Source organism: Engystomops pustulosus, chromosome 8 (genome assembly GCF_040894005.1).
Source record: "Engystomops pustulosus chromosome 8, aEngPut4.maternal, whole genome shotgun sequence".
Lineage (NCBI taxonomy): Eukaryota > Metazoa > Chordata > Amphibia > Anura > Leptodactylidae > Engystomops > Engystomops pustulosus.
The window spans coordinates 8,184,242-8,201,947 of NC_092418.1; the positions used below are offsets into that span (position 1 = coordinate 8,184,242).

Genomic DNA, 17,706 nt, shown 5'->3' on the forward strand with positions numbered 1-17,706 from the left:
CTGTGGAGGATCGTGGAGGCGACGATGGGGTTTTTGTGCCAGGGTCCTGGGCAGGGGGCTGACTAGCAGCTGACACAGGGGAAGGAGCAGTGGTGTGCACGGCCGGAGGTGAACGGGCTTGTTGCCACTGAGTGGGGTGCTTAGCATTCATATGCCTGCGCATACTGGTGGTAGTTAAGCTAGTAGTGGTGGAACCCCTGCTGAGCCTGGTTTGGCAAATGTTGCACACCACAGTCCGTCGGTCATCCGGTGTTTCCTTAAAGAACCTCCACACTTCTGAAGATCTAGCCCTCGCCGCAAGAGCCCTCACCACGGGAGCTTCACTAGTTGACAGTGGCGCTGATGCACCAGCTCTGGCCCTGCCTCTCCGTCTGGCCCCACCACTGCCTCTTCCAACCTGTTCAGGTCGAGGACTCTCCTCCGTCTCAGAAGCACTGTGTTCACCCGGCCTCTCAACCCAGCTTGGGTCTGTCACCTCATCATCCTCCGATCCCTCAGTCTGCTCCCCCCTCGGACTTCCTGCCCTGACAACAACTTCCCCACTGTCTGACAACCGTGTCTCCTCATCGTCGGACACCTCTTTACACACTTCCACTACGTCAAGAAGGTCATCATCACCCACAGACTGTGACTGGTGGAAAACCTGGGCATCGGAAAATTGCTCAGCAGCAACCGGACAAGTGGTTTGTGACTGTGGGAAGGGTCCAGAAAACAGTTCCTCAGAGTATGCCGGTTCAAATGGCAAATTTTCCTGGGAGGGGGCAGACTGGGGGGGAGGAGGCTGAGGTGCAGGAGCTGGAGGAGTGGGGATTTCGGTGACATGGGTGGACTGCGTGGAAGACTGACTGGTGGTGGACAAATTGCTCGAAGCATTGTCAGCAATCCACGACATCACCTGTTCGCACTGTTCTGGCCTCAACAGTGCTCTACCACGAGTCCCAGTAACTTCAGACATGAACCTAGGGAGTGTAGCTCTGCGGCGTTCCCCTGCTCCCTCATCAGCAGGTGGTGTCTCACCCCGGCCAGGACCACGGCCTCTGACCCCTGCAGTAGTTGGACGCCCACGTCCCCGCCCTCGTCCTCTACCCCTAGCCCTCGGGTTAAACATTTTTAAAATGAGAGTTATAACTTTTTTTTTTTTTTTACTTCTTTTTGTTTTTTTTTGTGTTTTTTGTTTTTTTTTGAGTTTTTAAAACCAAACGATGCTATCCTATTGCTATGGCTATTTTCTAGCCAAGTATCAAAGGAAGCACACTACTATGCCAGATGAGATGACACTGAGTTAGTGCCTAATAGAAATCCAACCCCTACTGAATTTTGCCACTTCGGCCTTTGCTATGGATATGTGCGCCACTAAGCGCAGAACACAGCGGTCGCAAGTCTCACTACAAATTGCTCAGAATTGGCAAGTACATGCACTGCAGAAACTACAGCCACCAGCAGATCAACCAGAAATCAAATATATAGAACGCTACTGTAGGCTTCAAGAAGCTGTTTGTATTCTCCTATGGCTATTTTCTAGCCAAGTATCAAAGGAAGCACACTACTATGCCAGATGAGATGACACCGAGTTATTGCCTAATAGAAATCCAACCCCTACTGAATTTTCCCACTTCGGTCTTTGCTATGGATATGTGTGCCACTAAGAGCTAAACACAACGGTAGCAAGTCCCCCTGCTAATTCCTCACAAAATGGTAATAGATGCAAATTAAAATAAAAAAAGTAGAACGTTATTGTAGCCCTAAGAAGGGCTGTTGGGTTCTTTGAGAATCACTCCTGCCTAACAGTAAGCTAATAGAACAGCCTAACGCTTTCCCTGACCAGCAGCAGCTCTCTCCCTAGCGGCATCCAGAGACAGAATGATCCGAGCAGCGCGGGCAGCGGCTAGTCTATCCCAGGGTCACCTGATCTGGCCAGCCAACCACTGCTATCGACGTGTAAGGGTACCAAGTCATGCTGGGTGGAGTGCAGAGTCTCCTGGCTTGTGATTGGCTCTGTTTCTGGCCGCCAAAAAGCAAAACGGCGGGAGCTGCCATTTTCTCGAGCGGGCGAAGTATTCGTCCGAGTAACGAGCAGTTTCGAGTACCCTAATGCTCGACCGAGCATCAAGCTCGGACGAGCATGTTCGCTCATCTCTAGTCAGGGTCAATTATTGGATGTTTTAGATGCTATCTAGCTTCATTCTGTCACTCTGTCATGGCCATGCTGTTGCCCATAATTTTGGCATAATGGTGCGATTAAGCAGCCTCAGAGGCATCCATGCATGCTGCCCCTGCTGTTTCCTGTCCATTTCCGTGGTGTTTCCATCCTTTTCTGAGGTTCCCAGGTGTTTGGCCAAGCTTCCCTGTGCAGAGCCTTGGTCCCCTTGAAAAATGCTCGAGTCTCCCATTGACTTCAATGGGGCTCGTTATTCGAGACGAGCACTCGAGCATCGGGAAAAGTTCGTCTCGAATAACGAGTACCCGAGCATTTTAGTGCTCGCTCATCTCTAGTCAACACCCATCTTGAAGAGTTTCCCCTCCCATTTACTAATGTGCCACAAACAGGAAGTTGATGTCACCAACCATTCCCATTTAGTGTATCCATATAAATGGCCCACCTTGTATAAATAATCTACTTATATGACAAGAGAGGAGATGGAAAAGTCCAGATATTGTACGATTTGCTGCACTTACTTCCAAAGTTGATGACGCAGGACACAGTGATGATCAGGAGTCCACCCACCAGGGCCACAATGCTCAGCAGCTTCGCCACACGGCCCAGCCTGAGGGCCCCATCCACGTCTCCCTGTTGGAGGCTGTTACGGGACTAGAATCAAGGAATAAAAGCTGCATTATTATAAGGAAGGAGCCATAACACTATGGAAGGGAAACATTGAAATGAGTGTTCACTGGCCCACACCATCATCCAGCCATGAAAATCAAACTTTTCCATCACTTTGACCAAACCTCCCACATTACTTTCTCTTCACATCACTCATTGACCATCAGTCTCTATCTATCCTGCTACACCGGATCACGATCGTTCCCCCATGGCTTATTGTGATCGTATTCCTTAGAAAGCTGTGGATGGTCCTCTTCAACACCACTACAGCTCAATGTGCATAGAGAGTGAACAAACCCAAAGGACTAGTGAGAGTAAAAGTATTCACCATCTTCCATCTCTCTACCTTCACTGTCCATCTACAATGTCACCATCTTCCATCACTACCTTCACTGTCCATCTACAATGTCACCATCTTCCATCACTACCTTCACTGTCCATCTACAATGTCACCATCTTCCATCACTACCTTCACTGTCCATCTACAATGTCACCATCTTCCATCACTACCTTCACTGTCCATCTACAATGTCACCATCTTCCATCACTACCTTCACTGTCCATCTACAATGTCACCATCTTCCATCACTACCTTCACTGTCCATCTACAATGTCACCATCTTCCATCACTACCTTCACTGTCCATCTACAATGTCACCATCTTCCATCACTACCTTCACTGTCCATCAACAATGTCACCATCTTCCATCACTACGTTCACTGTCCATCAACAATGTCACCATCTTCCATCACTACCTTCACTGTCCATCTACAATGTCACCATCTTCCATCACTACCTTCACTGTCCATCTACAATGTCACCATCTTCCATCACTACCTTCACTGTCCATCTACAATGTCACCATCTTCCATCACTACCTTCACTGTCCATCTACAATGTCACCATCTTCCATCTCTACCTTCACTGTCCATCTACAATGTCACCATCTTCCATCATTACCTTCACTGTCCATCTACAATGTCACCATCTTCCATCACTACGTTCATTGTCCATCTACAATGTCACCATCTTCCATCACTACCTTCACTGCCCATCTACAATGTCACCATCTTCCATCACTACCTTCACTGTCCATCTACAATGTCACCATCTTCCATCACTACCTTCACTGTCCAACTACAATGTCACCATCTTCCATCACTACCTTCACTGTCCATCTACAATGTCACCATCTTCCATCACTACCTTCACTGTCCATCAACAATGTCACCATCTTCCATCACTACCTTCACTGTCCAACTACAATGTCACCATCTTCCATCACTACCTTCACTGTCCATCTACAATGTCACCATCTTCCATCACTACCTTCACTGTCCATCAACAATGTCACCATCTTCCATCACTACCTTCACTGTCCATCTACAATGTCACCATCTTCCATCACTACCTTCACTGTCCATCTACAACACCATCATCTTCCATCACTACCTTCACTGTCCATCTACAATGTCACCATCTTCCATCACTACCTTCACTGTCCATCTACAATGTCACCATCTTCCATCACTACCTTCACTGTCCATCTACAATGTCACCATCTTCCATCACTCCTTCACTGTCCATCTACAATGTCACCATCTTCCATCACTACCTTCACTGTCCATCTACAATGTCACCATCTTCCATCACTACCTTCACTGTCCATCTACAATGTCACCATCTTCCATCACTACCTTCACTGTCCATCTACAACACCATCATCTTCCATCACTACCTTCACTGTCCATCTACAACACCATCATCTTCCATCACTACCTTCACTGTCCATCTACAATGTCACCATCTTCCATCACTACCTTCACTGTCCATACCCTCATGTCATCATTATTAATCACTCCTCTAACTATCTGTCCAACTCTTTATCTTCTTGTGTGTCAGTCATCCTTCTACAGATGTGTTCACATGATCGACCTGTTGAGTTATTGCTCCTCATGCTTCTTCCGCCATCCCCGTTCCTCACACAGTAACCGCCTGGATCTGCTCTGCTTTACTCATACATCCTCCGGGGATGTTGTTATATTTCTACCTCACTCAATTTTCCCTTTTACTGAAACCTCCTCTTTACATTATTTCTATATTCACTCGACTGCGATGTAATTACCTACCCTAGTATTACCTGAAGATGAAGTGGTCCACCTACCGCTCCCGCTCATCTATCCTTCCATCTGAAATAGTCTATAAATATTCATTGCTTACATTTTATTACAATCCATCTAACTTAACGCGTCGTCTTAGAGATATCCATTGATCTCCTGCTCTCAATTCCTTCCTCTGGATGTGTCGCCTTCTCGTCTCCATCTCATGCTGGTCCCTGCTGGGACGGACGTCTGATCCTTCCTCGCATTCACACCTTCTCCTGACAATCATTCAGTTCCCATATTCCCTTGTTCTTCGATCTCGCTGACCACATAAATAATGTGCAGAAGCCTCAGCAGATGTCATCCCTACGAGGAGCTCATCTCCTGTGGTCCAACACTCACCGTCTTCTTAGCTGACCTCATTCTCTGCCAATCATTTGGCTTCACACATCAGACACAACGTACAAGACTGTGGACAATGTATCTGGAATTACGGATGTTTTCCAGAAATTGATTGTAAGGAGCCTGGTTACTCATCCCAGATTGTAACTGTTGACATCACTGCTCAGGCCACCGGTTTGGACATCCCTGGTTCTCCGACTGCTGACCATAACCCGAGGATTTATGGGAATATTTACCAGCCACCATGACACGCACCGCTCTCTCACCACCGGCACTCTCATACAATTGACTGCGTACAAGCAGACACGTTCCCCAGCTGACATATCGCATGTTCCATTGAAAGACGACTGTGTGCAACGTGAGGGCAAACAAACCATTCATGGAAGATGAGCTGAGTGGATCGTGCAGTAATGAGCCACATATGACGTAACGGACCGTAAGACATGACACATGTAAGACACTTACCATGATGGAATACACAAAGCCAACTATGTTGACTGGCCACATAGGACAGAAACACGAGAGGATGGCAATGAGCAGATAGTCCTTTGGCTTTTCCGCCTCTATGGCGCTGGCAGTGGCAGTAGAGCCTTGTCGGCATAGACTTGGCCGGGGAGAATTAGAAGCGGCTTGAGCCAGGCGTCCCTCTGAGCCCGTCAGACTAGGGGCCCGGGGTCCTCCGTTGGCTGCTGGCTGAGCCTTCAGGTCATTCAGTGATGAAGATTTGGATTGGATGGTGACGGATGGTTCCACTTCTGAAGCAGAGGCCTCCTGAGCCGGCTCTGGCTCCTCCACCACTACCACCGTGGTGGAGCACACTGGCTCGGCGGGCTCCGCAGGAGTAGTCTCCACCTCAGGTGGAGGTCCCGTGTCTGCAGGTGGTGTCGCCATGGATGTAGGAGCCGGTGTAGAAGGTAATTAGAGATTGTGGGTGATGAGCCCAGAAAAGAGATGTCAAGAAGGAAAGCAAGAGCCGGATTCTACAATGGATGAAAGAGGAGAAGCATCACTCACTGGGTGGGTAAGTACACGTAGGTGAGTTATTAATAGGGAGATTGGTGAAGAAGCAGATAATTAATTCCATCTGTTACTAGATGTTAATTATAGCCACCAGGAATGATGAAGTAAAGGGGGGACGGGGGGATCTACATCATCCTCCATCACACAGTGTCATCACACAATGACTACACCAGGAGACAAGCCACCTGCACTACCAGAACTCCAGGCACCCCCAAGGCACGTGCCGCTCCCTCTCCACTATATACTATCCTCCATAACTCCTCCACCATATAATATCCTGCATAACTCCTCCTCCATCATATAACATCCTCCATTACTCCTCCTCCATCATATAACATCCTCCATAACTCCTCCTCCACCATATAACATCCTGCATAACTCCTCCTCCATCATATAACATCCTCCATAACTCCTCCTCCAACATATAACATCCTCCATAACCATTCATCCAACCTATAACATCCTCCATAACTCCTCCTCCATCATATAACATCCTCCATAACTCCTCCACCATCATATAATATCCTCCATAGCTCCTCCTCCATCATATAACATCCTCCATAACTCCTCCTCCACCATATAACATCCTGTATAACTCCTCCTCCATCATATAACATCCTCCATAACTCCTCCACCATTACATAAAATCCTCCATAGCTCCTCCTCCACCATATAACATCCTCCATAACTCCTCCTCCACCATATAACATCCTGCATAACTCCTTCTCCACCATATAACATCCTCCATAACCATTCATCCAACATATAACATCCTCCATAACTCCTCCTCCATCATATAACATCCTCCATAACTCCTCCAACATCACATAAAATCCTCCATAGCTCCTCCTCCATCATATAACATCCTCCATAACTCCTCCTCCATCATATAACATCCTCCATAACTCCTCCACCATCATATAATATCCTCCATAGCTCCTCCTCCATCATATAACATCCTCCATAACTCCTCCTCCATCATATAACATCCTCCATAACTCCTCCACCATTACATAAAATCCTCCATAGCTCCTCCTCCATCATATAACATCCTCCATAACTCCTCCTCCACCATATAACATCCTGCATAACTCCTTCTCCACCATATAACATCCTCCATAACCATTCATCCAACCTATAACATCCTCCATAACTCCTCCTCCATCATATAACATCCTCCATAGCTCCTCCTCCATCATATAACATCCTCCATAACTCCTCCTCCACCATATAACATCCTGCATAACTCCTCCTCCATCATATAACATCCTCCATAACTCCTCCTCCAACATATAACATCCTCCATAACCATTCATCCAACCTATAACATCCTCCATAACTCCTCCTCCATCATATAACATCCTCCATAACTCCTCCACCATCATATAATATCCTCCATAGCTCCTCCTCCATCATATAACATCCTCCATAACTCCTCCTCCACCATATAACATCCTGCATAACTCCTCCTCCATCATATAACATCCTCCATAACTCCTCCACCATTACATAAAATCCTCCATAGCTCCTCCTCCATCATATAACATCCTCCATAACTCCTCCTCCACCATATAACATCCTGCATAACTCCTTCTCCACCATATAACATCCTCCATAACCATTCATCCAACATATAACATCCTCCATAACTCCTCCTCCATCATATAACATCCTCCATTACTCCTCCAACATCACATAAAATCCTCCATAGCTCCTCCTCCATCATATAACATCCTCCATAACTCCTCCTCCACCATATAACATCCTCCATAACTCCTCCAACATCACATAAAATCCTCCATAGCTCCTCCTCCATCATATAACATCCTCCATAACTCCTCCTCCACCATATAACATCCTCCATAACTCCTCCTCCACCATATAACATCCTGCATAACTCCTCCTCCACCATATAACATCCTGCATAACTCCTCCTCCACCATATAACATCCTCCATAACTCCTCCTCCACCATATAACATCCTGCATAACTCCTCCTCCACCATATAACATCCTCCATAACTCCTCCTCCACCATATAGTATCCTGCATAACTCCTCCTCATCATATAACATCCTCCATAACTCCTCCTCCACCATATAATATTCTCCATTACTCCTCCTCCATCATATAATATCCTCCATAACTCCTCCTCCAACATATAATATCCTCCATAACTCCTCCTCCATCATATAATATCCTCCATAACTCCTCCTCCACCATATAATATCCTCCATAACTCCTCATCATCATATAACATCCTCCATAACTCCTCCTCCACCATATAATATCCTCCATAACTCCTCCTCATCATATAACATCCTCCATAACTCCTCCTTTATCATATAATATCCTCCATAACTCCTCCTCCTCCATCATATAATATCCTCCATAACTCCTCCTCCACCATATAATATCCTCCATAACTCCTCCTCCACCATATAATATCCTCCATAACTCCTCCTCATCATATAACATCCTCCATAACTCCTCCTCCACCATATAATATCCTCCATTACTCCTCCTCCACCATATAACATCCTGCATAGCCCCTCCTCCATCATATAACATCCTCCATAACTCCTCCTCCACCATATAATATCCTGCATAACTCCTCCTCCACCATATAACATCCTCCATAACTCCTCCTCCACCATATAGTATCCTGCATAACTCCTCCTCATCATATAACATCCTCCATAACTCCTCCTCCACCATATAATATCCTCCATAACTCCTCCTCCACCATATAATATCCTGCATAACTCCTCCTCCACCATATAATATCCTGCATAACTCCTCCTCCACCATATAATATCCTCCATAACTCCTCATCATCATATAACATCCTCCATAACTCCTCCTCCATCATACAATATCCTCCATAACTCCTCCTCCAACATATAATATCCTCCATAACTCCTCCTCCATCATATAATATCCTCCATAACTCCTCCTCCACCATATAACATCCACCATAACTCCTCCTCATCATATAACATCCTCCATAACTCCTCCTCCACCATATAATATCCTCCATAACTCCTCCTCCACCATATAATATCCTGCATAACTCCTCCTCCACCATATAATATCCTCCATAACTCCTCATCATCATATAACATCCTCCATAACTCCTCCTCCATCATATAATATCCTCCATAACTCCTCCTCCACCATATAACATCCTGCATAACTCCTCCTCCACCATATAACATCCTCCATAACTCCTCCTCCACCATATAGTATCCTGCATAACTCCTCCTCATCATATAACATCCTCCATAACTCCTCCTCCACCATATAATATCCTCCATAACTCCTCCTCCACCATATAATATCCTGCATAACTCCTCCTCCACCATATAATATCCTCCATAACTCCTCATCATCATATAACATCCTCCATAACTCCTCATCATCATATAACATCCTCCATAACTCCTCCTCATCATATAACATCCTCCATAACTCCTCCTCCACCATATAATATCCTCCATAACTCCTCCTCATCATATAACATCCTCCATTACTCCTCCTCCACCATATAATATCCTCCATAACTCCTCCTCCACCATATAATATCCTCCATAACTCCTCCTCATCATATAACATCCTCCATAACTCCTCCTCCACCATATAATATTCTCCATTACTCCTCCTCCATCATATAATATCCTCCATAACTCCTCCTCCAACATATAATATCCTCCATAACTCCTCCTCCATCATATAATATCCTCCATAACTCCTCCTCCACCATATAATATCCTCCATAACTCCTCATCATCATATAACATCCTCCATAACTCCTCCTCCACCATATAATATCCTCCATAACTCCTCCTCATCATATAACATCCTCCATAACTCCTCCTTTATCATATAATATCCTCCATAACTCCTCCTCCTCCATCATATAATATCCTCCATAACTCCTCCTCCACCATATAATATCCTCCATAACTCCTCCTCCACCATATAATATCCTCCATAACTCCTCCTCATCATATAACATCCTCCATAACTCCTCCTCCACCATATAATATCCTCCATTACTCCTCCTCCACCATATAACATCCTGCATAGCCCCTCCTCCATCATATAACATCCTCCATAACTCCTCCTCCACCATATAATATCCTGCATAACTCCTCCTCCACCATATAATATCCTGCATAACTCCTCCTCCACCATATAATATCCTCCATAACTCCTCATCATCATATAACATCCTCCATAACTCCTCCTCCATCATATAATATCCTCCATAACTCCTCCTCCAACATATAATATCCTCCATAACTCCTCCTCCATCATATAATATCCTCCATAACTCCTCCTCCACCATATAACATCCACCATAACTCCTCCTCATCATATAACATCCTCCATAACTCCTCCTCCACCATATAATATCCTCCATAACTCCTCCTCCACCATATAATATCCTGCATAACTCCTCCTCCACCATATAATATCCTCCATAACTCCTCATCATCATATAACATCCTCCATAACTCCTCCTCCATCATATAATATCCTCCATAACTCCTCCTCCACCATATAACATCCTCCATAACTCCTCCTCCACCATATAGTATCCTGCATAACTCCTCCTCATCATTTAACATCCTCCATAACTCCTCCTCCACCATATAATATCCTCCATAACTCCTCCTCCACCATATAATATCCTGCATAACTCCTCCTCCACCATATAATATCCTCCATAACTCCTCATCATCATATAACATCCTCCATAACTCCTCATCATCATATAACATCCTCCATAACTCCTCCTCCACCATATAATATCCTCCATAACTCCTCCTCATCATATAACATCCTCCATTACTCCTCCTCCACCATATAATATCCTCCATAACTCCTCCTCCACCATATAATATCCTCCATAACTCCTCCTCATCATATAACATCCTCCATAACTCCTCCTCCACCATATAATATTCTCCATTACTCCTCCTCCATCATATAATATCCTCCATAACTCCTCCTCCAACATATAATATCCTCCATAACTCCTCCTCCATCATATAATATCCTCCATAACTCCTCCTCCACCATATAATATCCTCCATAACTCCTCATCATCATATAACATCCTCCATAACTCCTCCTCCACCATATAATATCCTCCATAACTCCTCCTCATCATATAACATCCTCCATAACTCCTCCTTTATCATATAATATCCTCCATAACTCCTCCTCCTCCATCATATAATATCCTCCATAACTCCTCCTCCACCATATAATATCCTCCATAACTCCTCCTCCACCATATAATATCCTCCATAACTCCTCCTCATCATATAACATCCTCCATAACTCCTCCTCCACCATATAATATCCTCCATTACTCCTCCTCCACCATATAACATCCTGCATAGCCCCTCCTCCATCATATAACATCCTCCAAAACTCCTCCTCCATCTTACAACATCCTCCAAAACTCCTCCTCCAACATATGATATCCAGTATGTGGATACACTGCCCCGGCACATACTGTACATACACGCCATACACTGCCCCGGCACATACTGTACATACACGGCATACACTGCCCCGGCACATACTGTACACACACGGCATACACCGCCCCGGCACATACTGTACACACACGGCATACACCGCCCCGGCACATACTGTACATACACGCCATACACCGCCCCGGCGCATACTGTACATACACGACATACACCGCCCCGGCGCATACTGTACATACACGGCATACACCGCCCCGGCACATACTGTACATACACTGCCCCGGCACATACTGTACATACACCGCCCCGGTACATACTGTACATACACGGCATACACTGCCCCGGCGCATACTGTGCACACACGCCATACACCGCCCCGGCACATACTGTACATACACGGCATACACCGCCCCGGCGCATACTGTGCACACACGCCATACACCGCCCCGGCACATACTGTACATACACGGCATACACTGCCCCGGCGCATACTGTACATACACGCCATACACCGCCCCGGCACATACTGTACATACACGGCATACACCGCCCCGGCACATACTGTACATACACGCCATACACCGCCCCGGCGCATACTGTGCACACACGCCATACACCGCCCCGGCACATACTGTACATACACGGCATACACCGCCCCAGCGCATACTGTACATACACGGCATACACCGTCCCGGCGCATACTGTACATACACGCCATACACCGCCCCGGCGCATACTGTACATACACGACATACACTGCCCCGGAGCATACTGTACATACACGCCATACACTGCCCCGGAGCATACTGTACATACACGCCATACACTGCCCAGGCGCATACTGTACATACACAGCATACACCGCCCCGGCGCATACTGTACATACACGGCATACACCGCCCCGGCGCATACTGTACATACACGGCATACACCGCCCCGGCGCATACTGTACATACACGGCATACACCGCCCCGGCGCATACTGTACATACACGGCATACACCGCCCCGGCGCATACTGTACATACACGGCATACACTGCCCCGGCGCATACTGTACATACACGCCATACACCGCCCCGGCGCATACTGTACACACACGCCATACACTGCCCCGGCACATACTGTACACACACCCCATACACTGCCCCGGCACATACTGTACATACACCGCCCCGGCACATACTGTATGTACACAGTATAAAGCAGACGGCTGCTGTGCGGACACATGGTGAGCCCGCACTGTCTCCTCTCTGCAGCTCCTGGACCCATTAGATGTGGATGTAGATGAGATGCAGGGAGCGGGGGAGGGGGACGATGAAGATGCGGAGCAGAGTCAGCTCTTCACCTGGACAAGGGATGAATGAGATGTTAACTGTGCGTGTGCCGGACGCCCTGTCTTACCCCTGGGGTGTCATGTGTCAGGTGTGTGAAGTCTGCGCTGTAACATGTGGGTGCTGCCTGTGTACATGTGGGTGCTGCCTGTGTACATGTGGGTGCTGCCTGTGTACATGTGGGTGCTGCCTGTGTACATGTGGGTGCTGTCTGTGTACATGTGGGTGCTGCCTGTGTGCCCTGCCTGTGTAAATGAGGGTGCTGCTCTTGTATATGTAGGTGCTGCCTGTGTACATGTGGGTGCAGCCTGTGTACATGCGGGTGCTGCCTGTGTACTTGTGCGCTTCCCGTGTAAAATTGGGTGCTGCCCGTGTACGTGTGTGCCCCTCTGTGCCTACGCGGCATGTGCTCCCAATCCTGTATAGTAAGCAGAGGAGTCTGTACCCTCCCTCCCATATATAAGGAGACATCATTATAATGCACCCAAAAAATGCAGAGCTGTGAGATTACATGTCATATCCACACCTGCCCCTCCCCAGCATAGCCCCCCAATACAGAGCCCATGCACCCCAGCTACATGCCCATAGCGTACGATTGCCCCTCCCGTCACTCCGGGCGTCTCACCTCCTCTCTCTCCTTCTGTCCTCTCCTGCAGTCTCCTGGGGTTAGTTAGGGAAATGGATGGGGGCGCAGAATAGTGCACCCTAGAAGGGGTCCGTCACCCGCCCGCCCCCCGACACAAAGCGCCTGGCGTGCGTCTGGTGGTGAGGATCCTGTGTCTGTGTCTCTCCCCCTCCCACTTTCTCTCCTTTCCCCCTCTCCCTCCCATTCTCACTCCATCTCTCGCTGTCTTGTAGCAGCGGTGAGGATGTCGCTCAGCACCTCCCTCGTGCTAACCCTAACGAGTCCTACACCAGGTCACCCCTGCCTCCGCACCAGATCTCCTCCCTGTGGACTGCAATGGCTCCTCCGTGTTACCGCGCTGCACCGGGACGGCGTCCTGAGACAAAGAAAACGCAGCGAGAACCTCAACCCCACCGGTCACCAGCACCCAACTTATCTCCATCACCAGCGCCAGGTCACAGGTCACATATATAGGGTCATAAATGTAGTGTCATCAGGTCCAAGCGATAATCCAAAACCCAAGAGGTGGAGAAAGAACCAAAAAGACGGGCGAGAGTATAAGCGCCTCATATGTATAAGATGTGTATGAGCTCCTCATATATATAAGATGTGTATGAGCTCCTCATATATATAAGATGTGTATGAGCCTCATATATATAAGATGTGTATGAGCCCCTCATATATATAAGATGTGTATGAGCCTCATATATATAAGATGTGTATGAGCCTCATATATATAAGATGTGTATGAGCCTCATATATATAAGATGTGTATGAGCCTCATATATATAAGATGTGTATGAGCTCCTCATATATATAAGATGTGTATGAGCCTCATATATATAAGATGTGTATGAGCTCCTCATATATATAAGATGTGTATGAGCTCCTCATATATATAAGATGTGTATGAGCCTCATATATATAAGATGTGTATGAGCCTCATATATATAAGATGTGTATGAGCCTCATATATATAAGATGTGTATGAGCCTCATATATATAAGATGTGTATGAGCCTCATATATATAAGATGTGTATGAGCCTCATATATATAAGATGTGTATGAGCTCCTCATATATATAAGATGTGTATGAGCGCCTCATATATATAAGATGTGTATGAGCTCCTCATATATATAAGATGTGTATGAGCGCCTCATATGTATAAGATGTGTATGAGCGCCTCATATATATAAGATGTGTATGAGCCTCATATATATAAGATGTGTATGAGCCTCATATATATAAGATGTGTATGAGCCTCATATATATAAGATGTGTATGAGCCTCATATATATAAGATGTGTATGAGCTCCTCATATATATAAGATGTGTATGAGCGCCTCATATGTATAAGATGTGTATGAGCGCCTCATATATATAAGATGTGTATGAGCCTCATATATATAAGATGTGTATGAGCTCCTCATATATATAAGATGTGTATGAGCTCCTCATATATATAAGATGTGTATGAGCCTCATATATATAAGATGTGTATGAGCGCCTCATATGTATAAGATGTGTATGAGCCTCATATATATAAGATGTGTATGAGCCTCACATGTATAAGATGTGTATGAGCCTCATATATATAAGATGTGTATGAGCCTCATATATATAAGATGTGTATGAGCTCCTCATATATATAAGATGTGTATGAGCCCCTCATATATATAAGATGTGTATGAGCTCCTCATATATATAAGATGTGTATGAGCCTCATATATATAAGATGTGTATGAGCTCCTCATATATATAAGATGTGTATGAGCTCCTCATATATATAAGATGTGTATGAGCCTCATATATATAAGATGTGTATGAGCCTCATATATATAAGATGTGTATGAGCCTCATATATATAAGATGTGTATGAGCCTCATATATATAAGATGTGTATGAGCCTCATATATATAAGATGTGTATGAGCCTCATATATATAAGATGTGTATGAGCTCCTCATATATATAAGATGTGTATGAGCGCCTCATATATATAAGATGTGTATGAGCTCCTCATATATATAAGATGTGTATGAGCGCCTCATATGTATAAGATGTGTATGAGCGCCTCATATATATAAGATGTGTATGAGCCTCATATATATAAGATGTGTATGAGCCTCATATATATAAGATGTGTATGAGCCTCATATATATAAGATGTGTATGAGCCTCATATATATAAGATGTGTATGAGCTCCTCATATATATAAGATGTGTATGAGCGCCTCATATGTATAAGATGTGTATGAGCGCCTCATATATATAAGATGTGTATGAGCCTCATATATATAAGATGTGTATGAGCTCCTCATATATATAAGATGTGTATGAGCTCCTCATATATATAAGATGTGTATGAGCCTCATATATATAAGATGTGTATGAGCGCCTCATATGTATAAGATGTGTATGAGCCTCATATATATAAGATGTGTATGAGCCTCACATGTATAAGATGTGTATGAGCCTCATATATATAAGATGTGTATGAGCCTCATATATATAAGATGTGTATGAGCTCCTCATATATATAAGATGTGTATGAGCCCCTCATATATATAAGATGTGTATGAGCCCCTCATATATATAAGATGTGTATGAGCCTCATATATATAAGATGTGTATGAGCTCCTCATATATATAAGATGTGTATGAGCTCCTCATATATATAAGATGTGTATGAGCCTCATATATATAAGATGTGTATGAGCCTCATATGTATAAGATGTGTATGAGCCTCATATATATAAGATGTGTATGAGCTCCTCATATATATAAGATGTGTATGAGCTCCTCATATATATAAGATGTGTATGAGCCTCATATATATAAGATGTGTATGAGCTCCTCATATATATAAGATGTGTATGAGCCTCATATATATAAGATGTGTATGAGCCTCATATATATAAGATGTGTATGAGCTCCTCATATATATAAGATGTGTATGAGCTCCTCATATATATAAGATGTGTATGAGCTCCTCATATATATAAGATGTGTATGAGCGCCTCATATATATAAGATGTGTATGAGCCTCATATATATAAGATGTGTATGAGCCTCATATATATAAGATGTGTATGAGCCTCATATATATAAGATGTGTATGAGCCTCATATATATAAGATGTGTATGAGCCTCATATATATAAGATGTGTATGAGCTCCTCATATATATAAGATGTGTATGAGCCTCATATATATAAGATGTGTATGAGCCTCATATATATAAGATGTGTATGAGCTCCTCATATATATAAGATGTGTATGAGCTCCTCATATATATAAGATGTGTATGAGCTCCTCATATATATAAGATGTGTATGAGCCTCATATATATAAGATGTGTATGAGCCTCATATATATAAGATGTGTATGAGCTCCTCATATATATAAGATGTGTATGAGCTCCTCATATATATAAGATGTGTATGAGCTCCTCATATATATAAGATGTGTATGAGCTCCTCATATATATAAGATGTGTATGAGCCTCATATATATAAGATGTGTATGAGCCTCATATATATAAGATGTGTATGAGCCTCATATATATAAGATGTGTATGAGCCTCATATATATAAGATGTGTATGAGCCTCATATATATAAGATGTGTATGAGCCTCATATATATAAGATGTGTATGAGCCTCATATATATAAGATGTGTATGAGCCTCATATATATAAGATGTGTATGAGCCTCATATATATAAGATGTGTATGAGCGCCTCATATATATAAGATGTGTATGAGTCCCTCATATATATAAGATGTGTATGAGTCCCTCATATATATAAGATGTGTATGAGCCTCATATATATCAGATGTGTATGAGCCTCATATATATATAAGATGTGTATGAGCTCCTCATATATATAAG

At 44.4% G+C, this 17,706-nt stretch overlaps 1 protein-coding gene across 1 annotated transcript in view; it reads right to left on the reverse strand.

The window, feature by feature from the left end:
- The window catches only part of PRRT2 (proline rich transmembrane protein 2), a 90,429-nt gene extending 76,437 nt beyond the window's left edge, over nt 1-13,992 (reverse strand). The window contains exons 1-3 of the mRNA XM_072119488.1: nt 13,814-13,992; nt 5,795-6,309; nt 2,677-2,809 (exon numbers count right to left, since the gene is read on the reverse strand). Of these exons, the coding sequence (XP_071975589.1) occupies nt 2,677-2,809; nt 5,795-6,220 (559 nt within the window). The 5' untranslated portion in view covers nt 6,221-6,309; nt 13,814-13,992. The remainder of the gene's footprint in view (nt 1-2,676; nt 2,810-5,794; nt 6,310-13,813) is intronic.
- Between the last annotated feature and the right edge of the window lie 3,714 nt (nt 13,993-17,706).